The 27796-nt window shown below is 45.6% G+C and overlaps 1 protein-coding gene across 1 annotated transcript; it reads left to right on the top strand.

Annotated features, from left to right (window-relative positions):
• Nucleotides 1-5022: 5022 nt before the first annotated feature.
• Nucleotides 5023-5925, top strand: LOC102279367 (myeloid-associated differentiation marker). The gene has a single exon (XM_005898558.2). The coding sequence runs from the start codon at nt 5023-5025 to the stop codon at nt 5923-5925; it is 903 nt and encodes a 300-aa protein (XP_005898620.2).
• Nucleotides 5926-27796: the final 21871 nt, after the last annotated feature.

The following is a 27796-nucleotide window of genomic DNA, read 5'->3' as shown; positions in this document are numbered from 1 at the left end:
TTTTCTTGGGCTCCAAAATCCCTGCAGATGGTGACTGCAGCCATGAAATTAAAAGCCGCTTACTCCTTGGAAGGAAAGCTATGACAAACTTAGGCAGCATATTAAAAAGAAGAGACATCATTTTGCTGACAAAGGTCCATATGGTCAAGGCTATGGTTTTTCCTGTGGTCATGTATGGGTGTGAGAGTTGGACTATAAAGAAAGCTGAGCGCTGAAGAATTGATGCTTTTAAACTGTGGTGTTGGAGAAGACTCTTGATAGTTCCTTGGGTGGCAAGGAGATCCAACCAGTCCATCCTAAAGGAGATCAGTCCTGAATATTCATTGGAAGGACTGATGCTGAAGCTGAAACTCCAATACTTTAGCCACCTGATGAGAAGAAGTGACTCATTTGAAAAGACCCTGATGCTGGGAAAGATTGAAGGTGGGAGGACAAGGGGGACAACAGAGGATGAGATGGTTGGATGGCGTCACCAACTCAGTGGACATGAGTTTGAGTAAACTCTGGGAGTTGGTGATGGACAGAGAAGCTTGGTGTGCTGCAGTCCATGAGTTGTAAAGAGTCGGACACAACTGAGTGACTGAACTGAACTGAACTGAACTGATGTACTATGAGTTGGAGCTGAGACACTTCCCTAAAGCCAGGGCCATGTGGCCTACAGGGTCGGAGTAAGGGTAGACAAGCAAAACCATGGCCTTCAGCTAGAGGAAAGGGTAAGGCTGACATCCACCTTCACAGGAGTTGGGATTGTTTTTTTTTTTTTTAGTCACTACAGGAGAAATAGAAATCTCAAGTCTTCTCTTCTTGTGGGTTTGGGCCAAAATATTCTTGATCCTTGAGCTCTAAAAACTCCAACCTGGGAAATTAAGTCAATTTGTGCCCAACAGGTGATTGGCCAGGAGGATTCTGAGCAAGTGCAGTTCTTCTGGGTGAAGCTCCCAACCCAGGCGGCAGGATCCTCCCAGGTAAAGGGGGATCTTGTAAAAGGGGGCTCACAGTTTAATGACAAAGTACACGAGGGCTCAACCCACTGTGAGTCCCAAGAACTCCACTGAACAGACACCAATCTGAAAGAGACAGCAAATAAATACAGTTGATACAATTAATCACATTAGAAAAAGTCACCATGAATAAAGGACAGGAAGATGGGAGCGAGGAGCATATGAATTGAAGAGTGTCCTCCAAAAAAGTCATGTCTACTCAGAACCTCAGAATGTGGCCTTATTTGGAAGTAGGGTCTCTGCTGACATAGTTAAGGATTCCAGTGTGGAAATTGTCCTGGACAGAGGGTGGGACCACAGTCCAGTAACTGGTGTCTATAAGAGAAAGGACAGAGAGATTCACATACATGTAGTTGAGAGAAGATGAGCACGTGAAGGTGGAGACAGAGAGGGAGTTAAGTAACCACAAGCTAAGGGGTCTCCAGAAGCTAGAGGGGGAAAGGACAGACCATCCCCTGGGGCATCAGAGACAGCACAGCCCTGCTGACCCCTTGCTTCACACTTCTGACCTCTAGAACTGTGAGAGAACAAGTTACTGTTGTTTTAAGGTACCAAGCTTATGGTAGTCTATAACTACTATAGACTACGAATTTGTTACAAAACCAAGATAAATTTCCAGAAAATTTTCCAGAAATGCTTGCCTACCTCCTGCCCTAGAGCATGGTAGCCACATGGATCCCAAGACCCCTGGTCATATCCTGTGTCCCCAGTGTCTGAGACTCACAGGGGAGGGTCCACTGATCTAGAGAAGGGTCCAAATGCTCCCAGGAGCCAGGAGGGAAGGAAATAAATAAAGGGGATGGAGAGGACTAGGGCTGCTGGAGAGGACAGAGGCAGCTGCCTCTGTCGGGGGTGGTGGAAAAGCAAGAGGCCATGTGCATGATAAGGTCTTGTGTTTATAAAACAGGAAGAAAGGTTACAGATATGCCCTACAAACATGTGTGCATGTCTGTGCACACGTGTCTACATATGATTTCAGAGCATTTGAAATGTGTTGAAGGCTGTACACGAGGTTGAGGACATCGATGCTCCCTGAATGTTGGAGGAGTAGATGCTCCTGTGAGCAGGCAGGAAGCCTGGCCATGCCCAAGAGGGTAAACCAGGACATGGGAGATGATCATAGTCCTGCTTTATATCAATCAGACATGAGAATGAGAAAAATACAGAAAATACTAAGCAAAGATGAGCATGAGGAACAATATAAAGGGCTGAGTAAGTGCTCAGCTCCAGGCACAGCCCCCCACTGCTCCCTAAGGGCACACAGCCCAGTGACATCAGATCTCCTGAGGAGTCAAAGAAAGCCGGAAATGCAGATTTTCACTGAAATTAAAATATTGAGTAGATAACAAACACTTAAGAAAAAAATAACACCAATTCTATATGATCTGTTCTAGAACACACTGTATAGGGAAACCAAGCACACCTTTGGGCCACCTCCAGTATAAACTGGTTTGCAGCCCCTGATCTGCAATAAATCAAGCTTGCATGTGCTGATGTCCAGAGTGGGGCCAGGGCCTTCTGGGTCTTCTGTGAGGGGCAGGGGGACAGGTAGCGGGCATGGATTGAGTGTGCTTATGTTCCAGGCCCTCTGATGAGCCCTTCACATGCTTTTATACATTTAATTTATATGAAGTCAATATTAAGACCATTGCACAGATGGGGAAATTGAGGCTCTGATAAATAAGCTTGCCCAAGGTCATCCGTCTATGAAGCATCCCCTCCAGGCCCCACAGCCTCCTTGTCACTCTGAGTGTTCATCTCCCCTCCACCTTCTCTGCCCTTCTGACACCTCCTCCTCCTTCCTCTGTCCTGGTCTTGACCTTCCCAGCTCACTGACTTCCAGTCTGCACGCCTGGCTGCTGGGCAGGCAGGGCTCAGCCACATCCAGACTGTGCTCTGACTGGGGCACCATGTTCAGGCTCACAGATTAAAGTGGAGGAGGGGCTGCTGGGAGACTCAGAGAAACCTGCTGCTTTCCAGGTAGGGGAACAGAGGCCCAGAGAGGCACAGGCCTTATCCAGGGTCACACAGCAGGAACCCCATGCCTCTCCTTCCCCTTCCAGCTCTCCCTCTGTGCCATTAAATGAATCCAAAGTTGTCATTTATTCTTAACTGAAATTGAAGGATGAGTTCCTGGAGGTTAGTGAGAAAAAAACTGGGGTACAAAAAACATAACCTCCCCAGCCTCCCTCACCCCAGTGCCCCTTCCCTACCCCAGCAGTGCCCACTGGGAGGCCAGCAGGTACCAGGGCTCCACTGGCAATTGGGGCTGAAGGAGCTTTGTGAGTCCAGGCAGGTTCTCAGGTTTGCTCTGTGTTTCTCTTTCCAGGGTTTATTATCAGCAAAGGTGATATAATAATCTCCTGATGGCAGGAAGCTGGCTGGGGCTCAGGGTGCTGGCCCTTCAGCCCTGGGGGCATCTCAGCAAATAGTCCCTTGGAAACAGGGCAGGTGTCCCTGTGGAGGGGGTGGGCTGGGAGGGGCCTCACACCCCCGACACACTGGACCCTGGAGGAGCCCCTGTGTGAGCAGAACTGCAGCCCTGGCTGGTGGGACTGTCTTGGGCAGGTGACCTGGGCAATTCCATGGTCTCCATGGTCCCTGCTACTCTGGCCATGTGTCCCTGTCACAGCCCTGAAACCCCTCAGGCCCCTGTTCTCCTCTCACTTCCAGTCCAGGCCCCTCCTCCGTGGGGAATGAACAGCATCCTTGTTTATTTCAATCCCTTCTTCCCAGCTTGGAAGCTGCTAACCAGTCTCCCAGACCAGGAAAATCCTCACTCAGGTAAGACAACTTCTAGATCATTCCTGACCTACACCTAGATGGCAGTTTTGGAGCTTAAGAGCCAAACGTTATGCTAATTATCCTGAGGTTCCCCCATGACATCCCACCTTGAGTCATGCTGGGTTGGGGTCTCCCTTCACCAATGGGGAAGAGTCACATGCTAAGGAAAAGTTGGGAAAAGGATTCAAAGCAGTCCCTACTTCCCATGTCATCTTGTCCCCACGGCCTTGCTCTCAGCCCATGGCTCCTCCCTGTTCACCCCTGGAGCTGCCCTCCTCCAGGTGGGGCTGTGTCCCTCAGATGGCAGCTCCTTCTAGTGATGCTGCAGGGAGGAGAGGCCAGGACACGTGTGTCTTCAGTTTGCTGTGGAAGGAGGCCATGGCCTGAAGGCGGGTCCTGGATCCCAGAACTCCCACCCACGGGGCCCCTGCTGACATTTGGGCTATAGAGCAAACCACTGAAACCCACAGTTGATACTTTTATCTGGGATTCCCAGTTCCTAGCCATGCCACCTTAAGGAAGGCACCGGATTCCCCAAGAGTCAGTCTTCTCATACGGAGAATGGAGTGATTATGGAGTACTATCCATAATCCCTTTTCTGAAATCCCCGGGTCAGATCTACTCCAGGACTCAATATTTTTTAGCTTTAATCACATAACCTGGTGCATCTCCCTACATGCCATAATACTCAAAGGGGCCTGGAAGCACCTTTTAATAAAACATCTTAGTATTTCTACAACTGAACTCTTGAACATTTACACTAAGTGAAATAAATATAAACCACAAATGGTCTCATGCCTGTTCAGATCAAATTTCTTACGAAACAAGGTTTTTTGTTTGTTTGTTTTAATTTCTTTTCCAGTTTCAGAAACTTAAAGGTTTGGGGGTGTAGATAGAGACCACACTATTCTGTGTGTCTGTAGATAACGGCACATAGGAAGATCCAAAATGTTCATCATTTGAGACCAGACCCAACCCAGCTGGGGGCCTCGGGATAAGACAAGTCTGACAAGGCCAAGGGTGATGGGTGGGGAGAAAAAACTGTTAGAGCAGCTGTGCTGTTATCAGGGGTCTGAGTCACTGGTTCAAACTCCACATATCCTGAGCCTCAGTCATCACAGGCCCCCTGAGCCTTTTCCAGGCGTCTGACTTAATCCGCCTCCAGAGCTGGACTTTCTCCCTCAGTGAAGACCACAGCCGTATTGGTGACACAGACGTGCACCACCATCACAGCACCATGAGCTTGTTCTCAGGCCTGGACTCTGTGACCATCGTGGGCTATTTCCTCCGCCTGGGGCAGCTGCTCTCTACCTGCGTGCCCTTCTCGCTGGTGGCCGTTGAGGACACTCTGCGGGTGGGCATAGGTAACTGGTGCATCTTCATCTGGTGCTTCTGCTTCTCTGCATCCCTCCTCATCCTCCTAACTGAGTTATGTATATTCCGGTCCCGCATCCCCCACTACTGGGATGGTTTTCTCCATGCCTACGCCTTTTACTTTACCTTCATCTGCCTCTCAGCCTCCATCATCTTCGGCATCACCTACATCCAGTACTTGCCTCAGGGTCCTGCCCCAAATCATGCCATCATCGCCACTGCCTTCTCAGCCGTGGCTTCTGTGCTTTATGCCTTGGAAGTGGCCTGGGTGTGTGCCCGGCCTGGCAATATATACTGCTTTGTGCCCACCTTTCAAGGTGTGATCAGGAGGCTGGAAAACGTCGTGGCCTGTGTCATCTTCGGCTTCATCACTAACATTGACTTGTACCAGCACCAGCCGGCCCTGATTTGGTGTGTGGTCGTGTACTCATTCTGCTTCATCCTGGGGGCCATGAACTTCTTTATCAACGGGTGTGACAGTGACAACGACAGAAGGCTGTCCATTCCCTACCCTGGTTTCCTGGTGGGGCAGACAGTGCTCTCCATCCTCCTCTACACCACCGCTGCGGTCCTCTGGCCGCTCTACCAGTTTGATGAGAATTTTGGGGGCCAGCCTCTAAGGTCCAATGACATGACTTGCAGCAGTGACCTTCCCCACACACTGTGTGTCTGGGACCAACGATTGGCTGTGGCCATCCCGACAGCCATGAATTTGCTAACTTACATGGCTGACAGCGCATACATGGCCTTGGTTTTTGTAGGGTAACGTTCTGCCCACAAGTCTCGATTCCTCTTCTTAACAGAAATTTCATTACTGAGCTCTGCCCTCTCTGATGTCGTCTTCCTGGCTCCCTCTCTCTCTCCTCATATCCTTCCCCATTCAGCTCACTCTCTTTTCTGTTTCCTTCCCTCCTTCTCTGACTCCTTCCTGTCTTGTGTGGTTTCCCACATTCTCTTCTGCCTCTTTCTCTTGAAATTAAAAGATGCTTACTCCTTGGAAGGAAAGTTATAACCAACCTAGACAGCATATTAAAAAGCAGAGACATTACTTTGCCAACAAAGGTCCATCTAGCCAAGGCTATGGTTTTTCCAGTAGTCATGTATGGATGTGAGAGTTGGACTATAAAGAAAGCTGAGTGCCAAAGAATTGGTGCTTTTGAACTGTGGTGTTGGAGAAGACACTTGAGAGTCCCTTGGACAGCAAGGAGATCCAACCAGTCCATCCTAAAGGAGATCAGTCCTGGGTGTTCATTGGAAGGACTGATGTTGAAGCTGAAACTCCAATACTTTGGCCACCTGATGCGAAGAGCTGACTCATTTGAAAAGATCCTGATGCTGGGAAAGATTGAAGGCAGGAGGAGAAGGGGACGACAGAGGATGAGATAGTTGGATGGCATCACCGATTCAATGGACATGAGTTTGGGTAAACTCCGAGAGTTGATGATGGACAGGGAAGCCTGGAGTGCTGCGGTCCATGGGGTCACAAAGAGTTGGACATGACTGAGCAACTGAACTGAACTGAACTTGCTGTTCCATCTTTCCTACATTTTCTACTCTTTGTCCCTTTTCTGATCTTTCTTAGTTTTCTCATCTCTTGTGTCCTGACCACCTCTCTCCATTTTCCTTCTTCTGATCCATCAGGACCTGAGACTCCTTCCTTCTCTGCCCACCACCCCCTCCTACCTCCTAAGGTGCTGACTCCACAGCACACGGCCCTCTGTGCAGCTGTTCACACCCTGGGCCTCCAGAGGGGCCTCATTGCAAAGCGTGTCTGTCCCCTGGCAATGCCTTAGTTGATGTGGGTGAGTATGGGGCAGTGAGGTTGAGGGGCAGGCTGGATAGGGATTGGACCCTCTTTCTCCCAGTGGACGGAGGTGTCCACTCCACCTTTCCTTTAAGTTAAAAAATAAATCTCTGGAGGTCCATAATTTCCAGCAGCAAGAGGATTAAAGCAGAGACCCTGGGTCCCTGGGCCCAACTTGGTGCTCCAGGTGTTCCAGCCCCACCTGAGATTGGCTCCAGAATTTTTGCAGGCTCACTGAACACCCACTGCCTCGAGGGCATCTTAGTGGAAGCCAGAGGTAGATACCCTTCCATCCCAACTACTCTCTGAGGAATCAAAGTAGGAGCTGGCAGAGAAACCCAGGGTCTTGAAGACACCCGTCTGCAGTATTTGTGAGGGGAAGCAATGTGGCCCTCCTGCCTCAGTGATCAAAACAGCAGGTCTTGCCTCTGCCGGGAGAAGAGCATGGCCACTGCAGCCTTAAAGCTGATGTTAGCTGGATTTCTTTTCTGATTAGAAGAACACAAGTTACTGGGTGGCCCTATTCTTAAGGGAGAAGGTTCCTTTCATTTTACTTTTTCTGGCATGGTTTGAACAGGATGGGGATTGCTGCTGCCAGTCAAGGAAACTGCATTTGTTGAATGTGTGCAGCACACACGTGTGTTTCTGTGTGCCAGCTGCTTTCTGATGCTGCGTCCTGTTTCTTTGTGACTCAAGAATAATGAGATCCATGTAAATGTGCATCATTTTAAAAAATTCTTGGAGCTCCTGGTACCCATCAGCCCCTGCAGTCAATCACTGAGAGAAGCGTTGTCCAGAGGTGGTGTCCCTTGTACCACGTCTATAATGTTAGCTTTTAAACCTTTAGCTCAGAGGTTAAGGAATCTGCCTCCAATGCAGGAGCCCTGGGTTTGATCCCTGGGTCAGGCAGATACTTTGGAGAAGGGAACAGCAACCCTCTCCAGTATTCTTGCCTGGAGAATTTCATGGACAGAGGGGCGTGGTGGGCTACAGTCCCTGGGGCTGCAAAGAGTCGGACACAACCAGCACATACAAGATAAAAGAAAACATATGAAATCCGCAGATCCTAATTACCCCAAATTTGCCTGGAGCTCAAAGCTGCCAAGCAGACTTCCTCCTCAAGCAAGCAAACAACCCTCTCAAGGAAACCCTCCCTGAGTCTCTATTCCCCTGTCTCCACCCCTCCAGCCCACCATTTACCACCCCGGCCAAATCCTAGAGAATGGCCCAGTGTTAGGAAAGAAGAGGTGGGCCCCACAGTAATGCCCAGCATCTGGTCCCCTAGCTCTTAAAGGGGCCCTGCCAGCTCCCGGGTGCCTCCTTTTAAAGGTGTGTGTGTGTGTGTGTGTGTGTGTGTGTGTGTCTTTGTACATGCTGAGTGTGTGTGTGTGTGTGTGTGTGTGTGTGTGTACTCTCAGCCACAGAGCCCCAGAGCCCAGCATCCTGGCATCACCAGGGCCAGAGGGACCTGGCAAGCAGAGCTGTGGGGGAGGGGAGGGGAGGGGAAGGCCCCCCTCTGCTGCCCCTCACTCCTGTTCTGGGATGAATCGTGTGATCCTCACCCAGGGGCGGGTTGCATAGTTGGGGAGGGCTCCCAGGAGGCGTTCCCATGGCAGAACAGTATTAAGAAGTAATGTAGTAATTTCCATATTTTTAGGAAGACAAGAAAAAGATAAATGTATTCTCTGCCTGTTTGGCCTCCTCCCTCACCTCTAGTGTGATTGTGCATCCATGTTACATGTTAACTAATCTTCCCTAAGGGCAGAAATACCATAAAGATGAATTTTTCTTCTTCTGGTGCAGCCGTGTAACTCCTTAGGAGATAACAATGCTTACTTATGACTTTATTAATACCACAAATTCTATTGCTTGTATTCTGCCTATTTTACTTTTATATGAATTTTTCTTGTATTACCAAATGTTTAACAGAGCCTATGATAAAAATAATGATGACCAAGTGACTTGCAACAATTGCCCTGATGGATAGTCTGTAAGACCCATGATTATAACAGTGTGACTCTAGACATGGGAAGAAGCAACAGGAGGGAACCATTTCCCGGAGGCTGAGGGACTCGTAAGGCAAGTGGCCCAGAGGAGCTTGCTACTGTTTCTAGGACTGGGTGAGTAACAGCATTTGAGTGGTCTATCAGTCAAATTCTTAACTCTTGAGACAAATTGGTCAAAGATGCCTCCCAAATTTTATTGAAAATAAAACTAGAATGGACAGGATTATGTAATAAAGAATGTTGCCCACCACCCAGGTCGACAAGAATCAGGTCATTAGCCACGGTTGTTGCTGACCTAGTATCCATCCTGGAGGGAAATCAGAGTGAAGGTCAGGATGAGGTGCTTTGCTCTCTGGGAGACCTGGCAGAACCAGCCCTCAATTAAATATCACAAGAGAAATATTTATGAACTCAGGGACTTGCATATTCCCATACTTAGAAAAGCACTAATCCCATTAACTAAGGTATCTGTTCCTCTCAAATAGCAGTCACCTAAAAAGACCTGGTTGCACGGACCCTCTCACCAAAATCACATACATATTTGTGTATGTATGTGGCATGTTTAGAAAGTAGAGACATCACTTTGCTGACAAAGTCCATCTCGTCAGGCTATGGTTTTCCCACTAGTGGTGTGCACATATGACAGTTGAACCATAAGGAAGGCTGAGTGCCCAAGATGCTTTCGAATTGTGGTGTTGGAAAAGACTGTAGGGTGTCCCTTGGACAATAAGGAGATCAAACCAGTCCATCCTAAAGGAAATCAGTCCTGCATATTCATTGGAGGGACTGATGCTGAAGGACTGAAGGACTGAAGCTCCAATACTTTTGCCACGGGATGCGAAGAGTTGACTCATTGGAAAAGCCCCTGATGCTGGGAAGATTGAGGGCAGGAGGAGAAAGGGGAGACAGAGGATGAGATGGTTGGATGGCATCATCAACTCAATGGACAAGTCTGAGCAAACTTGAGAAGACAGTGAAGGACAGGGAAGCCTGGCATGCTACAGTCCATGGAGTTGCAAAGAGTTGGACACGCCCGAGCAACTGAACAACAATGACAAATGGTTTTACAAAATAATGGCTATAGTTCCCCTCATCTGTTTACTATATCCTTGTAGCTTATTTATTCTACACATAGTGGTTTGCATCTCTCAATCCTCTGTTTCACCCCTGCCTCCTCTCTCTCCCCACTGGTAATCACTGGATCTCTGTATCTGTGAGTCTGTTTCTGTTTCATGGATAAGTTCGTTTATGTCATAGTTTGGACTCCACATACAAGTGATATCATACGGTACTTGTCTTTGCTTTCTGCCTTTCTTCACTTAGTATGAGAATCTGTAGGTTCATGTTGCTAAAAATGGCATTATTTTAATATTTTCTTTATTTCACATATGGAAATAGGGGGGCAGATTTGCATCTATGAAATATGGAATATTATATATTTCACATATGGAAATAAGGGGGAAGATTTCCTTCTGTGAAATATGGAATTTTCTATATTTCCTGTATGAAAATATGGTGGCATGTTTCATATGGGAAAACAGAATTTCCCATATTTCACTTGTGAAAATATAGGGGCATATTGCCATATATGAAAATAGAATTTCTTATATTTCCTGTATGAATATAATGGGGCATATTGCCATTTATGAAAATAGAATTTCCTATATTTCATGTATAAACATATGGGGGCATATTTCATATATATAAATAAAATGTCCCATATCTCATATATGAAAATACATAAAATTTCCTATATTTCATATATGAGAATAAAATATGGGTGTATAGTTCATATATGAAAATAGAATTTTCCATGGTTCATATATGAGTATATGAGCAGTTCTAAAGCTTCTGATTTAGTAAATCAGTCCAGGAACCACAGTAAAAATCATTGTGCCTTTTGAGTAATGCTTTTAAAGACTTGAGATAATTGTTCTAACTCAAGTACACTGTCTTACATCTCAATATATACATACAAAAGTCTCAATTTGAAATAGTAAGATTTCTAAGTGACTCTATTTTAGAGAAATGTGAAATGAAATAACAATGTAGGCATCAAAAATAATGCTAAAATGTTTTATCAGAGAACACTGACAAAAGCAACTCAAAAAAAAAACATATTTATCCTGTAGTTAGATTTATTGGCTTGACTAATTAGTTCTTCAGGAAGCAAAAATTAAAAGAGTAAATCTACGTCATGTGATTTTTTAAAATCTCATCAAAGTTAGTTTCATCTTTTATTTTTACAAATATTTTACAAACATCTTTTATTTTTACAAATTTCCCCTTTTTATTTTGCTAATTTTTTTCTGTTGATTATTTTTTGTATTTATAGCTAGCCTTCAACTATTTTTTAATGAAGTACAGTTAATTTACAGTACTATATTTGTTTTCAGTGTACAAAATGCTCATTCAATGTTTTTACTGACTATACTCAATTTAAAGGTATTACAAAATAATGCCTGTATTTCCCTCTGCTGTATGCTTGTAACTTATTTATTTTATATTCAGTGGTTTGTGTCTCCTAGTCCCCTAGCCCTGTATTGGCCCTCCCACCTCCCTCTCCCCACTGGTAACCATTAGTTCTCTGTATCTGTGAATGTTTCTGTTTCACAGATAATTTTATTTGTGTCATATTTCACATTCCACATATACATTTTCTCACATGGTATTTGTGTTTCTGACTTACTTCGCCTTCATGATAATCTCAAGGTTCATGATGCTGAAAATGGCATTATTTTAATCTTTTCTTTATTTCGTATATGAAAATATGAATGGATATTCCATACATGAAAATAGAACTTTCTAGATTTCATTTATGGAAATATGGGTGCATATTTCCATATATGAAAATAGAATTTTCTAGATTTCCTGTAAGAAAGTATGGGTGCATATTTCCATATGTAAAAATTGATTTTTTATATTTCCTATTTGAAAATAAAATTTCCTATATTTTCTATATGAAAATATGGATGTATATATCTATATATGAAAATCTAATTTTCTGTATTTCCTGTCTGAAAATATGGGTGCAGATCCTAGGGTTAGCCCTCTAGATAATTTTTTTTTCTGGCGTTTGGAGACAGTCACTGTGGGTGTTGCTATTGTCCCTTCCCAAGACAGAGGAGGGGCATTCCCTCCCTTCCAGCTGCTATCCTGTATCTATTGTTTGTAGATTTTTGATGGTGGCCCTTCTGACTGGTGGGGATTGAGTCCTTATTGTCTTTTTTGATTGTCGTTCCTGAGGTAATTACAGATGCTGACCGTCTTCTATGGTGATTTGGTGTTTGGGGTTTTTCCCCCCTCAAATCGTGGGAGGAAAATTTACCTGTGGCAAGTGGCTTCTAGAAAGTTGGTTGTGTTTGGAATTTATTTCGGCAGTACTTGCCCCAGGACATTTCTTGAGGATAGCTGTCGTGAACAGCCCTCCAGGCTTTCTGAATTGGAGGTGCCAGCAATGGCACCCCACTCCAGTACTCTTGCCTGGAAAATCCCATGGACGGAGGAGCCTGGTAGGCTGCAGTCCATGGGGTCGAGAAGAGTCAGACACGACTGAGCGACTTCACTTTCACTTTTCACTTTCATGCACTGGAGAAGGAAATGGCAACCCACTCCAGTGTTCTTGCCTGGAGAATCCCAGGGACGGGGCAGTCTGGTGGGCTGCCGTCTCTGGAGTCGCACAGAGTGGGACACGACTGAGGTGAGTTAGCAGCAGCAGCAGCAGTGAGCACCGGCGGTCGAGTTGAAGTTACAGGAAATGTCCACAAGGGGACAGCCGTTTCTCACGCCCGCCTCTGGACCCTCCAGTAAGGAGAGTCTAGGGAAAGTTGGCTTCCTGGGATGTGAATTGGAGTGGACTGTGCCTGACCAAACACTTAAGGTCTGGTGGCTCAGTACTTCTTCCCACTAAAGCTTCACAACCCTCCGTTCCTCGTCCTATGCAGGGCCACAGCGTCCTGCTGAGGGTGCTGAGGTGCCAGGAGGCAGCACTCTCAGGAAGGAGGCTTGAGTTGGGAACCTCAGCACCAGGAGACGTGGTGGCTAGGTGTCTATTGCCCCGAAGGTCCTCCAGCCCTTGGTCCCACTCGAGACTCTGGTCCCAGCCAGAACACAGCAGACAATAGGTCTTTAAAAAGGGTTAACCGAAGGGCACCGTGCCAGGCTGGGTGGACCCCACCCTGTCCAGCAGTGGGACCGAAGGCTGATCAGCCTCCAGGGATAGGATAGCATCCCACATTAGGGAGGCTGGAGATAAAAGAGTAGGCACCGCTCTTCTTTCCTTTTCTTCAACATATTGCTGATGCTACCTTGCAGTATAGTTGGTTTGCTGCCAGGGTACAGCCACCTGGTTCAGGCAGGACGTATCCATGGAGTGTATTTGTCCTTTTTCAGATTCTTTTGCCATAGAGTTTATTGCAGAAGGTTGAGCAAGGTGCTGAGCGTCAGGTCTTTGGGGATTATCTATCTCACATGCAATTTTCTCTGTATATGAGGAAGGAAGGAAGGAAGGAGATAATCCTTGTGGAGTGTCTCTTAGAGACACATATTTCTGGGTATAGGTCAGAAATAGAGATTTCTGTGTGTATGCGAAAGGAAGGAAGCTGATAATCCCTGTGGATTACTGATTACAGATACAGATTTGTGCCTGTGTTAGTCAGACAACAATAAGGAGAGAAGTTTCAACCTTCAAACAGCACTGGTGGGAATGGTGAAATGGTGCTGCCATTTTGGAAAAGAGTCTGGCAGTTCCTCAAAATATCAAACTTGGAGTCACCACATGACCCAGCAATTCCACTCTTGTGGCTAAACCCAAACACTTGTGCACACATGTTCACACCAGCCCAGTTTCCAACAGCCAAATGGGGGAAACCACCCAAATGACCATCAATAAGCAATCAAACAGATACACAATTGGGGTCCATCCACACAGTGGAATATGACTCAGCCATGAAAAGGAGCGAAGCTCTGACACAGGCTACAGTGTGGATGGACCTTGAACACATGATAGTGTTCAGTGAGAGAAGCAGACACAGGACACACAGCACGTGATTCCATTTATAGGCAATGTCCCAAACAGGTACATCCACAAAGAATGAAAGTGGGTTTGTGGTGGCTTAGGGGATAGGGGAGGGGAGTGGGTGGATGGATGGATGATGGATGGGTGGATGGATGGATGATGGATGGATGGATGGACGTGAAAGGTTGTTGCTGAACCATGAAAGACACCGGGATTCTTGGCCTCTGGAGGAGAAGAATTCAATCTGAGGCCAGAGACGAGGCTTGATCGCTCAGAGCTTCAGTGTAATAAAGTTTTATTAAAGCATAAAAGGGATAGAGAAAGCTTCTGACATAGACATCAGAAGGCTGCAGAAAGAGCACCCCCTTGCTAGTCTTTAGCTGGATGTTATATAGCTACTAGCAGTCTGCTAATTAAAGAAAGGAGTTATCTCAAAACTCAGAGAATGGCACCAGGCCCCTCACCCAGAACATGCATTTTGAGATAACACTGGCACCAGGTGAGTCATCCCGGGCCATGAAACGATTGACAGAAACCTTGAAGAAAGGCAGATTTCCACACAAATGTATCGTTTCATTAACACAGATTAGGAGAACAATGTATGAGTATAACCTACCGGTTTATCAAGTGGGTTCTGAGCCTTTAGGCGGAACCGACTTGAAGACAGAGTCTGGGGTAAATGCATAGCACATTGACATAGCTTAAGACAAGCATTTCCATAAGAAAAATGCATTGGTTAGCTCAAGGTTTGAGAAAAGTTAAGTTTAGGTAGAACTGGGTGTCATTAAGGCAACACAAAATTTTAAGAGAAACCTCTTTTTATATTTGTATAGACAAGGGGAAAAAATATAACACTAGTTTGTTTCCTCCTGGCGCAAGAGAGAGATAAAAATGTCTGACACTTGCAGCCTATTTCCTCCATTTGGAGACCCCTGGCCTTCCTGCCTGTTACCTTCTCATCCCCGCTTTTCTTCTAGGAAAATTATGTTGCCTAGGGAAAGGGGCTTCGTTCTCATTCCATAACTGCTTCTGAGCTGATAAGGGGCATTGTCCCTAAATTGGTGAGGCATCCTATTCTCCTAATCCTCAGGCTCCAAGTAGTAGATGGAGGAAGCTGCTGCAATTACAGGAGTTTGAGCAACCATTTGTAACTTAAAAGCCTTCATGCAAATAGAAACAAATCCAGCTACACAGTTACAGATGCAGGGAGAAAACAGCAAAAACAGAACAATCAGAATTATTGTAATTAAGATAGTTTTCCACCATGGGGAACTAGTTAATGTCCAAAGTGAGGCAGTTGAGTCTTCAGGAGTATCCATAGCCTGAATCATCTTGTTCATGTGTTTAGTAAAATGAGTAACATTCGTGCTCGTATCAGGTATATATGTACAGCACTGGGTATGAATAATGGCACAAGTTCCTCCCTGTGCAGCTGTCAGAATATCTAAGGCCAATCTGTTTTGTAAAACCACCTTTCTAATTTGTATTTGTTCAGCATTAAGAGCTGAAATAGCTTTTTGAGAATCTTGCGATGCCCGTTGAGTAAAATTAGTCAAAGCATCCACTTGTAGCATAACATTTGTAGTTCCCAGAGAGGGAACAAACACTGCAGCCAAATAATTACACCAGTGAAACACAGACCTTGCCCACCGAGTTTTAAGGTGGGTAAATTAGCAGGCTTTTCTGGAAGCTCTGAAAATATGAAGCCATGAGTAAAAGCTAGACCTAGGGTGCATCTCCCTATCTAGCCAGGGGGAAGCCATGCCCATAGTAAGAGCCACATATTCAATATGTCCCTTTTGGAGCAAGCCAGCGTGACTGAGATATCCAGTCCCAATCAATGCTTGGCCAGGCAAAGGGAGGACCTGAACTGGGGTTGGAAAACACGGGAAAGATTACATTACACATTTCCTGAGTCAAAAATCCCAATTGTTTCCAATCATTAGAAGTTGTTGGACCTTTAGTATAGGCTTAATTCTCTCAGGGCCTATGGTCCTGGTCCCTTCTGATATGATTAGGCCCAGATAGCTAACAGATTGTTGACAAAGCTGAGCCTTTTCCCTTCATGCCTTGTAACCGCAGCCTGCCAGAGAGTTTAAGAAATCTTCTGAGGCTTGCAAACAAGCTTCCTCTCTCAGCACAGAGCAGAATATCATCTATATATTGTAGTACCACTGCTTCGGAGCTATTCAAGTTTTGTAGATTTCGTGACAAACTTTGCCCAAATAGGTGAGGGCTGTCACGAAATCCCTGGGGCAAAAATGTTCAGGTTAAGTGAAAAGCGGGCTGCATAGGGTCTTCAAGGCAAATGGAAATTGACTTTCCTCCTCCAAAGGCACTGAATGGAAAGCATCTTTTAAATCAATTACTGAGAGATATTTGGCTTGTTCAGGAATTTCAGACAATAGAGTATAAGGTTAGGCACCACGGGGTGTAAAGAACTACAGTCTCTATTATTCATAAATCTTGAACTAGTCTCCATTTACTATTTGATTTCTTTATACCCAAAATAGGAGTGTTGCATGGACTGTTACAGGGAATTAATAGCCCCTGCTCCTTTAAATTCTCAGTGATAGGTTTTAACCCTTCCTTAACCCTTCGGCAACCCACTCCAGTACTCTTGCCTGGAGAATCCCATGGACGCAGGAGCCTGGTAGGGTGCAGTCCGTGGGGTCGCTAAGAGTTGGACACGACTGAGCGACTTCACTTTAACCCTTCCTCAGGTTTCAGTGGGTACTGCTTCTTATACGGAAATAAGTGTGGGTCTTCTTTAAGCTCTGGGGATCAAATCTATCCCAGTTTTTCAGGATACAGTTCAAAGGAGTGAGGCCGAAATTGTTAGTTCCCATCTGTAAGAGAGAGCAAAAAAGCATTGGAGACCCCTGGCCTTCCTGCCTGTTACCCTCTCAGATGGATGGATAGATGGGTGGATTTGTTGCAGGAAAGGGGACCCCTTCCAGGGTCCGAAACTGGGCTCTTGTCTAACACTCAGAAATGAATTGTCCTAGGAGACACATGTGCTGACAAAGCAAGAGATTTTATTGGGAAAAGGCACCCGGGTGGAGAGCAGTAGGGTAAGGGCACCCAGGAGAACTGCTCTGCCGCGTGGCTCGAAGTCTCGGGTTTTATGGTGATGGGATTAGCTTCCAGGTGGTCTTTGGCCAATCATTCTAATTCAGAGTCTTTCCTGGCGGCGCACGCATCACTCAGCCAAGATGGATGCTAGCGAGAGGGATTCTGGGAAGTGCACGGACACGCGGCGTCTCCTTTGGACCTTTCCCGAACTCTTCCGGTTGGTGGTGGCTTATTAGTTCCGTGTTCCTTATCAGGATGCCCTGTCAGAAAACAACTCATGCAAATGGTTACTATGGTGCCTGGCCAGGGTGGGCGGTTTCAATCAGTGTGCTTCCCCTAACAGATTGATCTGTGGGTGGATGGGTGGGTGGATGGATGAATGGATGATGGATGGATGATGGGTGGGTGGATGGAAGAAGGGGTAAACAGAATGTGATCCACTAACACAGTGGACTATGACTCAGCCATGAAAAGGAGTGAAGCTCTGACACAGGCTACAATGGGGATGAACTTGAACACACAATGCTCAGTGAGAGAAGCAGACACAGAAGGACGCACTGTCTTAGTCTGCCTGGGCTGCCATAGCGAAATAGAAGGCTGGGGGCTTCAGCAACAGGAGCGCATTTCCTACAGTTCTGGAGCCCAGACGTCTGAGATCAGGGCATCAGGGTGGTCAGGTTCTGGTGAAGCTCTGTTCTTGGTGGGGGCAGGGGTCTTCACTGCGTCCTCACATGGAGGAAGGGCTGAGGAGGCTCCTTCGGGGTCTGTTTCTTAAGAGCATTAATCCCATTCACGGGGTCTCCACTCTCACGACCTCATCACTTCCTCAAGGCCCCCCCTCCTCACACCATCCCCTGGGGGTTAGGTTTCAACATGTGCATTTTGAGGGGGACACCAACACACAGCCCAGAATACTCACAAACCATATGATTGCATTTATAATAAACATCCAGAACAGGCAAATCCAGAGACAGGGAGTCAGGGAGTGGGGCCTGGTTCTGGGGGAGGGGAAGGGCAGTGGGAGGACCTGAATAAACCCTGCACCTTAGGATGTTCAGGAATAGCCAGTTCTGACTCCACGTTGGAACTGTGTCTTTGACTTGCTCTCTGTTACTTTTGTTACTATAATCACACATAGCAGCCTGCCCCAGAGAATCCTGCCCCTCTGCCTGACTGTTAAAGCGCCTTTTTCAGAACCCTGTCCACCTGTGGATGGCAGGAAGGAAGAGATTAACACATCGCCTGCCTGAGGCTTGCCGTTCTCCAAGATATTTGCAAGATTTAAGGACTTTTTAGTTTGTTTCCTCACATCTCCTTCTCTAATTCATAAAAGAACCTGGCATCCAGAACCCAACAACAGGGTTATTTGGAAACATTAATCAGCCATAATTTTGGTCAGCTGGCAGTTAGGATACAGTCATATTCCTTGCCTCAACACCCGTGTCATGTGGTGAGCATAACAAGCTTGGATCCCTGACACCTGTCCTCAGCTGATTTTAATCTGCATCCTAAGCAGCTCTGTGCCAGCTGCAAAGAGGGATCCTGTTCACAGGGCCCTCCCAGGGCACGGGGCTCACATGGGCAGACCCCTCCCAGGGCAGGGGGCCTGTCTGGGCAGGGCTCAGCACACAGGTACCCTGCATGGAACCCTCATGCAGAGCACCCCCAGCCCTCTTCCTGGTCACCTCAGAGCAGGACCTGGACTAACAGCCGCTCCTGGGCAGGTCAGTGACCCTGGGCTTCACTCTATGTGGCCTCCATCCAGCAGGTCTTCCAGAGGTTCCACTGCACCTGGGCCCCTGGGCTCCTGTCTCCACCCACCACCCCTCCTCTCCCTGACTCCTGGGTTCCTCTCTTTAGGAGAAGATCTCTCCCACTCGTGGGCCAGAAAAAAAGACTAGAAATGAAACCAGAGCTGCAGTCCCATGTCCATCTTGACCCTCAGGCCCACACCTGTTCCTTGTACCTGGCAGGCACAACAAGACCCATTTTCTGCAACTGTGAGCCCCTGGTGGGTGAGGATTGGCTGACTGGATGAGTCAGCCAGCCCTTCCCAGCAATGCCTGGGTTGAGGTCTTTATAAACAACCTCCTCCAGGCAGTGGGGCTTCTCTGGTGGCTCGGTTGGTAAATGAAATAACCTGCAATGCACGAGACGCGAGCTGGATACCTGGGTCAGGAAGATCCCTGGAGAAGGGATGGCAACCCAGTCCAGTATTCTTGCCTGAGAAATCCCATGGACAGAGGAGCCTGGCAGGCTACGGTCCATGGGGTCACAAGAATCTGACACGATTTAGCAGCTAAACCACCACCACTTCCTAGTAGCTCAGCTGGTAAAGGATCCGCCTGCAAGGCAGGAGATCTGGATTCAATCCCAGGGTTGGGAAGATCCTCTGCAGAAGGGAATGGCTACCCACTCCAGTATTCTGGCCTGGAGAATTCCATGGACTGTATAGTCCCTGGGGTTGCAAAGAGTCAGACACAACTGAGCGACTTTCACTGGTAAAAAAACCACCCCCTCCAGGCAGCAAGAATGCCTGCAGCGGCACCCTCAGGAGCACAGCTGGTCTGGTGAGAAGGATGGGGTCACACATCGTAGGCTGACTTCTTACTTTGGGTTTCTTTTTCATTGTTCTAAGAAGTGGATCCCAAAAGAACTTGCTATGATGAATGACAAAGCTTCTACCGCCTATATTTTCCTCAAGAATTCCATAGTATCTGACCTTACAATTAGATCTTCATCTTGACAATCTGTTGCTAACTCGTGTCCAGCCCTTTTGTAATCCCATGGACTATAGCCTGCCAGGTTCCTCTCTCCATGGGATTTCTCAGGCAAGAATACTGGAGTGGGTTGCCATTCTCTTTTCTAGGGAATCTTCCTGACCCAGGGATCCAAACCTGAGTTTGTTGCATTGACAGGCGAGCTCTTTACTACTGATCCATAATAAGGTGGGATCTTTATCTTTGTTGGTCAGTCACTCAGTCGTGTCTGACTCTTTGTGACCCTATGGACTATAGCACACCAGGCTTCTCTGTCCATCACCATCCCCCGGAGTTTTCTCAAACTCATGTTCATTGGGTGATTCCATATAACCATCTTGTCCTCTGTCATCCCTTTCTTCTCCTGCTTTAAATCTTTCCCAGTATCAGGGTTTTTTCAAATGAGTCAGCTCTTCACATCAGGTGGACAAAGTATTGGAGCTTCAGTTTCAGCATCAGTCCTTCCAATGAATATTCAGGACTGATCTCCTTTAGGATGGACTGGTTGGATCTCCTTGCAGTCCAAGGGACTCTCAAGAGTCTTCTCCAACACCACAGTTCAAAAGCATCAATTCTTTGGGGCTCAGCTTTCTTTATGGTTCAACTCTTATATCCATACATGACTGGAAAAACCATAGCTTTGACCAGATGGACCTTTGCAGGCAAAGTAATGTTTCTGCTCCTTAATGCTATCATTATACTGCTGCCTTATTGAGTTATGACATACACACAGCATATCTCTTTTCTGGATTCTTTTGCCACAGAGGAATTGCAGAAGGTCTAGCAAAGTTCCCTGTGCTGAACATCAGGTCTTTGTAGAGTATTTATTAGAGATACAGATTTCTGTGTATATGTTAAAGATACAGATTTTGGTATATGTTTTAGACATACAGACTTTTGTTTATATCTGGAGGAAGCAAGGAAGGAGATAATCTTGCAGATTATCTATTACAGATATAGATTTCTATTTATGTTAGTGATACAGATGTCTGTGTAATCTTAGAGATTCTAAAATTTTTGTATTTGTGGGAGTAAAGTAATAAAAAAGTGAAAGTGTTGGTTGCTCTGTCTTGTCCAACTCTTTGCCACCCCTGCCAGGCTCCTCTCCATGGAATTCTCCAGGCAAGAATACTGGAGTGAGTAGCCATTTCCTTTTTCAGGGGATCTTCCCAACCCAGGGATCAAAGCCAGGTCCCCTGCATCGCAGGTAGATTCTTTACTGCCTGAGCCAGCAGGGAAGCCCATTTCTGGGAGGAAAGGGCAAGGAAAGAAGAAAGGAGGTAATCCTTTTGGATTATCTATTTTAGATACAGATTTCTGTGTATATGTTAGTCCCGAACTCCTAATTCATCCTTGCTCTTTCAACTTTTTGGAACCCTGTCTGTGTTTGAATTCTCAGAGTCTCTTTTTGTGTTGTAAATTAGTTTGTCTACTTCCTTTTAGATTTTGCCTAGTATTCACATCATATGCTATTTTCTCCCTCTGTCTGCCTGACTACTGTCTGACCCTCCCAGGTCCATCCTTGTGGTGACCAGTGGAATAATTTCATAATTGCAGTGGCAGTTCTCATGGTTGACTTGCGGTCCACTGTATGCATGTACCACACCTTCTTTAAGCTTTAATGTGTCAGCAGACACTTTGCTGGATCTGTGTCTTGGCTACTGTAAGCAGTGCTGCAGTGAGTGTTGGGGTGCATGTGGGTTTTCAAATGATGGTTTTCTCGGGATATAGGCCCAGGTGTGGGAATGTCAGATCCTAGGCTTAGCTTTCTGGAAAGTGTTTTTTTCCACCCCCCGACACAGGGAGGCTGTCCTTTCTAGTGGCTGTTGCCAATGTCCATTCCCACGTACTGTGTAGGTGGGTTCTCTCTCCTCCTGGCTCGCTCCTGAACTGTTGTTTGTGACATGTGAGAGTGCCCATTCTGAGCGGTGGGATTTGATTTGTCATTGTCACTTTAATTTGCAACCTCCTGTAATAATTAGGGATGTTCAGCATCTTATCCTGGAGGAGGAAATGGCAACCCACTCCAGTGTTCTTTCCTGGAGAGTCCCGCGGACGGAGGAGCCTGGTGGGCTGGTGTCCATTGGGTCGCACAGAGTCAAAGGCAATTGAAGCGACTTTGCATGCATGCATGCACTGCAGAGGGAAATGGCAACCCACTCCAGTAGTCTTGCCTGGAGAATCCCAGGGACAGAGGAGCCTGGTGGGCTGCCGTCTATGGGTCGCACAGGGTCGGACACGAATGAAGTGATTTAGTGGCAGCGGCCGCAACATCTTATCCTGTTGCAGGGTGGGAATTTATTTTCCCCCTTTATACTTTTCTTTAAAGGATGTCAGGAAAATTTACCTGTTGCAATTGGCTTCTTGAACATCGGTTGTGTTTGGAATTTACGTCTGCAATGTGAGCCCCAGATCCTTTCCTGAGGGCAGCTGTCATTCACAGCCCCACAGGCCTTTTTCATTGGAGGTGTGAGTAAGCGCTGCTGGCCAAGTTGTAGTTACAGGAAATGTCCACAGGGCGGCAGCGCTGTTTCGTGCTCAACTCTGGTTTCTTGGACAACCAGAGCCTTCGGGATGTCTGCTTCCTGGCTTGTGAGTTAGAGGACTGTGCCTGAGTAAACACCCAAGGGCTCGTGTCCCCCTGCCTCTTCGCCCTAACGCTTCACTCTTCATCGTCCGAGTCATCCCTGCCTCGCCCACAGAACCCTGCTGAGGTGTCTAGGAGGCTGCACTCTCAGAAAAGAGCATTGAGCTGGGGACCCCAGCACCAGTCGACCTGCAGTCTCGGTTACTTTTCAAAGTTCAAGGCCAGAGGGTCAGGTGACCATCCTTTGGTTAAACTAAGGACTCTGGTCGCAGCCAGAGCAAACCTCACAGTACAGGTTAAAGACGCGGCTCAGTTAAGGGCACCCTGCCGGGCTGTTCAACCCTACTCCTGGCCAGGCATGGATCCAAGGCCGTTCAGACTCCAGGGATGGGATGGCAGCCCAGGTCAGGGAGGTGGGTGGAAATTAGGCTTTGCTTTTCTTTAATCTAATGGCGATGGTATACGGGAATATAGTTGACCTGCCGTTTGGTGCTTGTTGTCAGTATACAGCCACCTGATTCAGTGTGACATATATTAACACACAGCATATCTGTTCTTTTATGGATTGTTTTGCCCTTGAAAATCTTGTAGAATTTCAAGCAAAGTTCCCTGTGGTGAACATCAGGTGTTTGTGCAGTATCTGTGAGATACACAGATTTCTGTATAAATGCGAAATTAGGAAGGAAGGAGATAATCCTTGTGGATTACCCATTACAGATACAGCTTTTGGGGTATATGTTAATATCAACCTCCTAATTCATTCGTGGTGTTTCCTTTTTTTTTTCTTTTAATTCTTTGTTTTTCGATTCTCAGAGTCTCTTTTTATATTATAAACTACTTCCTCTGTTTCTTTTTTTAAACTTTGCCTAAAAGGGACATCTCCTGTTATTTTCTTCTTCTGTGGCTGACTTCACTTAGTGTATGATCCACCAAAGTTCATCCTTGTGGGAACCATTTTCAGAATTTCAGTGGCAGTTTTTCATGTCTGAGTAATAGCCCATTGTATATATAGACCACATTTCTCTAAGGTTTAATCTGTCCGTGGACATTTCTTGGGTCTGTGTCTTCGCTATTTGAAGTAGCACTGGAATGAACATTAGGTTGCATGTGTCATTTTGAATGATGGTTTTTTGTAATATAGGCCCAGGTGTGGGCACAAAAGTCCTAGGCTTAGCTCTCTTGAAATTTTTTCTTCTGGCCTGTGGAGGCTGTCCTTTCTAGGGGCTGTTGCCAATGTCTGTTCCTAGGGAAGGTATAGGGGGATTCCATCATCTCCCTGCTCTTTCCCCCCTTTCCTGTTTGTGGACAGTCAGGATTCCCATTCTGTCAGATGGGGTTAGATTTCTTGTTATCATTTTGATTAGCATTCTTCCTGTAATAACTCAGGATGCTGAGCTTCCTGTCCTGTGGCCATTTGTGGTTTTTTGGTTTTTTTTCATTTCTTTCTCTTAAAGGGAGTGAGGAAAATTTACCTTCGCAGTTGGTTTCTTGAAAGTAAGTTGTGTTTGAAATTTATTTCTACAATAGCTGCCCCAGGTCCTTTCCTGAGGGTAGGGGTAATTAATACTTCCAGGTGAAAGTGAAAGTCACTCAGTTGTGTCCGACTCTTTGCGACCCCCTTGGAATTCTCCAGGCCAGAACACTGGAGTGGGTAGCCTTTCCCTTCCCAGGGATCTTCCCAAACCAGGGATTGAACCCACGTCTTCCACATCATGGGCAGATTCTTTACCAGCTGAGCCACAAATAGCTCCAGAGGCCTTGTTAATTGGAGGTGCTAGTAAACACGCAGTGGGCAAGAATGCTCAAACTACTGCACAACTGCACTCATCTCACATGCTAGTAAAGTAATGCTCAAAATTCTCCAAACCAGGCTTCAACAATATACGAACCGTTAACTTCCAGATGTTCAAGCTGATTTTAGAAAAAGCAGAGGAACCAAAGATCAAATTGCCAACATCTGCTGGATCATTGAAAAAGCAAGAGAGTTTCAGAAAAACATTTATTTCTGCTTTATTGACTATGCCAAAGCCTTTGACTGTGTGCATAACAATAAACTCTGGAAAAAGAGATATGAATACCAGACCACCTGACCTGACTCTTGAGAAATCTGTATGCAGGTCAGGAAGCAACAGTTAGACCTGGACATGGAACAACAGACTGGTTCCAAATAGGAAAAGGAGCATGTCAAGGCTGTATATTGTCACCCTGCTTATTTAACTTCTATGCAGAGTACATCATGAGAAACACTGGGCTGGATGAAGCACAAGCTGGAATCAAGATTGCTGGGAGAAATATCAATAACCTCAGATATGCAGATGACACCACCCTTATGGCAGAAAGCGAAGAAGAACTTAAGAGCCTCTTAATGAAAGTGAAAGAGGAGAGTGAAAAAGTTGGCTTAAAGCTCAACATTCAGAAAACTAAGATCATGGCATCCGGTCCCATCACTTTATGGCAAATAGATGGAGAAACAGTGGAAACTGTCAGACTTTATTTTCTTGGACTCCAAAATCACTGCAGATGGTGACTGCAGCCATGAAATAAAAAGACACTTACTCCTTGGAAGGAAAGTTATGACCGAGCTGGACAGCATATTAAAAACAGAGACATTACTTTGCCAACAAAGGTCTGTCTAGTCAAGGCTATGGTTTTTTCAGTAGTCATGTATGAATGTGAGAGTTGGACTATAAAGAAAGCTGAGCGCCAAAGAATTGACGCTTTTGAACTGTGGTGTTGGAGAAGATTCTTGAGAGTGCCTTGGAGTGCAAGGAGATCCAACCAATCCATCCTAAAGGAGATCAGTCCTGAATATTCATTGGAAGGACTGATGTTGAAGCTGAAACCTGATGCGAAAAGCTGACTCATTTGAAAAGACCCTGATGCTGGGAAAGATTGAAGGCAGGAGGAGAAGGGGACGACAGAGGATGAGATGGTTGGATGGCATCACCGACTCAATGGACATGAGTTTGAGTAAACTCCAGGAGTTGGTGGTGAACAGGGAGGCCTGGCGTGCTGCAGTCCATGGGGTCGCAAAGAGTCAGACACGACTGAGCGACTGAGCTGAACTGAACTGAACTGGGCAAGTTGTACTTATAGGAAATGTCCACAAGGCGGCAGCACTTCTTCATGCCCAACTCTGGTTCCACCTGCAACCAGAGCCTTAGGGAAAGTGGGCTTCCTGGTCTATGAATGAGAGTGAAATGTGCTTGAGCAAACTTCCAAAGGCTTGTGTCTCACTACTTCTTCCCCTTAAAGTTTCACCCAGTCTTCCGTCCAGACTCATCTGAACCTGGGGCACTGCTCTTGCTGAGGTCCTGAGAGGCTGCACTCTTAGGAAGGAGGCTTCAGCTGGGGACTCCAGCACCAGCGAACCTGGATTCTTGGTGACTTTACCCTGGTCCTCAAGGTCAGAGGGTCAGCCACCATCGTTAGGGGGCACTAGGGACTCTGGTTCCAGCCAGGGCAAGCCAGATAGTGCAGGTTTAATAGTGGTGTCAATGAAGGGCACCTCCTGGCCTGTCTCAACCCCACCCCAATCCAGCCCTGGGACTCAAGTCTACTCAGGTTCCAGGAATGAGATATCAGCCCAAGTTAAACAGGTGGCAGGGTATAAACTAGTAATTCCTTTTCTTTAATCTCATGGGTAGCTGTGCTGGGACAGTTTTCCGTTTTGTGCTTGGCAGTGTACAGCCACCTGAGTCAGTTGTGACATATACAGACAGGATATCTGTTGTTTTCGTCAATTCTTTTCCACAGAGGATATTGCACAAACTCAAGTAAAGTTCCGTGTGATGATCCTCAGGTCCTTGTGGAGTGTCTATTAGAGAAACAGAGTTTCTGCACCTGTGGAAGGAAGGAAGGAGATAAAGCCTTTATTTATTTATTTATTTAGGTTTGCTTTGTCTGTGTTGGAAATCTCAGTCTCTTTTTGTCTTGTACATTAGTTCCTGTACCACCTTTTTTATTTTGCCCAGAATGGACTCATATGCTATGGTCTTTCTCTGTCTGGCTGACTTCACTTAGTGTGTGATCTTCAAGGTCCATCCCTGTGGCTAGCAGGGGTGTTATTTCAGTTTCAGTGGCAGTTTCTCTGGGGTGAGTAACAGTGCATTATCTACATGTACCACATCTTTTTTAAGTTTTAGCCTGTGGGTGACATCTTGCTGGTTCTGTGTCTTGGCTATTGTAAGGAGTGCTGCAGTGAAGGTCGGGGTGCATGTGCGTATTTGAATGTTGGTTTTCTCAGGATATCAGCCCAGGGTGGGAACGTCAGGTCCTAGGCTTAGCTGTCTCAAGGGGCTGTCTCTACCCCACCCTAGTTTTTCCTTCCTCTCTTATTTATTGTTTATCTTTTTTGGCCAGATGTGTGTTTCAAACCTTACCAAATTTTTGGGGGGTTGTTTGGTATAATTTGAGTACAGATCCCTTATCTGATATGTGGTTTGAAAACAGTTTCTTCCAGTTTGTGGTTCATTTTTTGATGTTCTGAATAAGGTGTTTCATAGAGTAGAAGTTTTAATTTTTATAAATAATTTTATAATTTTTAATTTTCTGAGGAAGTTTTAATTTTCTGAGGAAGGTTTTAACTTCCTGAAGAAGTTTTTAATTGTATGAAAGTGAGTAGTTCTATGAATCTTATTAATTATAAAATATTTATTTTAGGAATGTCAATAATTTTATAATTTTATTCAATTTATAGAAGTTATGCAAATTTTGATATTAATTTTATGAAAATTATCAATTTTATGGAAGTTTTAATTTTATAGAAATTTTCAATTTTATGGAGGTAATTAATTTTATGGAAGTTATTAATTTTGTGGAATATCTGTGTAGCGATATAAATATTTATCTACAGAGAGATATAAATATCTATCTACCTAGACATGTAAACGTCTATCTACAGAGAGATAAACAGTTCTCTATATATTGATAAAAATATCTATGTACACATCTGTTTATATTTTTTGTCCAGGTGTGTTTTTCAATCTTTATCAAATTTTAAGGAGCTGCTTGATACAATTTGAGTACAGATCCTTTCTTGATTGAGTACAGATCCTTTCTCTGATATGTGTTTTGGAAATAGTTTCTTTCAGTCTGTGGTTCATCACTTGGTTTTCTGAATACGGTGTTTCAGACATGGATGCAGTCACCATCCACAGTGCATTTTGAGCCCAAGAAAATAATATCTGCCACTGTTTCCATTTCTTCCCTGTGTATTTGCCATAAAGTGATTGGACCAGATACTATGATCTTAGTCTTTTGAATGTTGAGTTTTATTCCAGTTTTTTCATTTTCCTCTTTCACCTTCATCAAGAGGCTCTTTAGTTCCTCTTCACTTTCTGCCATTAGGGTGGTATCATCTGCATATCTGACATTGCTCACATTTTTC

Source organism: Bos mutus, chromosome 21 (genome assembly GCF_027580195.1).
Source record: "Bos mutus isolate GX-2022 chromosome 21, NWIPB_WYAK_1.1, whole genome shotgun sequence".
In the NCBI taxonomy this organism is placed as follows: domain Eukaryota; kingdom Metazoa; phylum Chordata; class Mammalia; order Artiodactyla; family Bovidae; genus Bos; species Bos mutus.
Note: the sequence above shows the minus strand (reverse complement) of the source record. Positions and strands in the feature narration are given on the sequence as shown.

Coding starts and splice junctions, on each gene's coding strand:
- LOC102279367 (XM_005898558.2), top strand. CDS start 5,023: ATGAGCTTGTTCTCAGGCCTGGACTCTGTGACCATCGTGGGCTATTTC.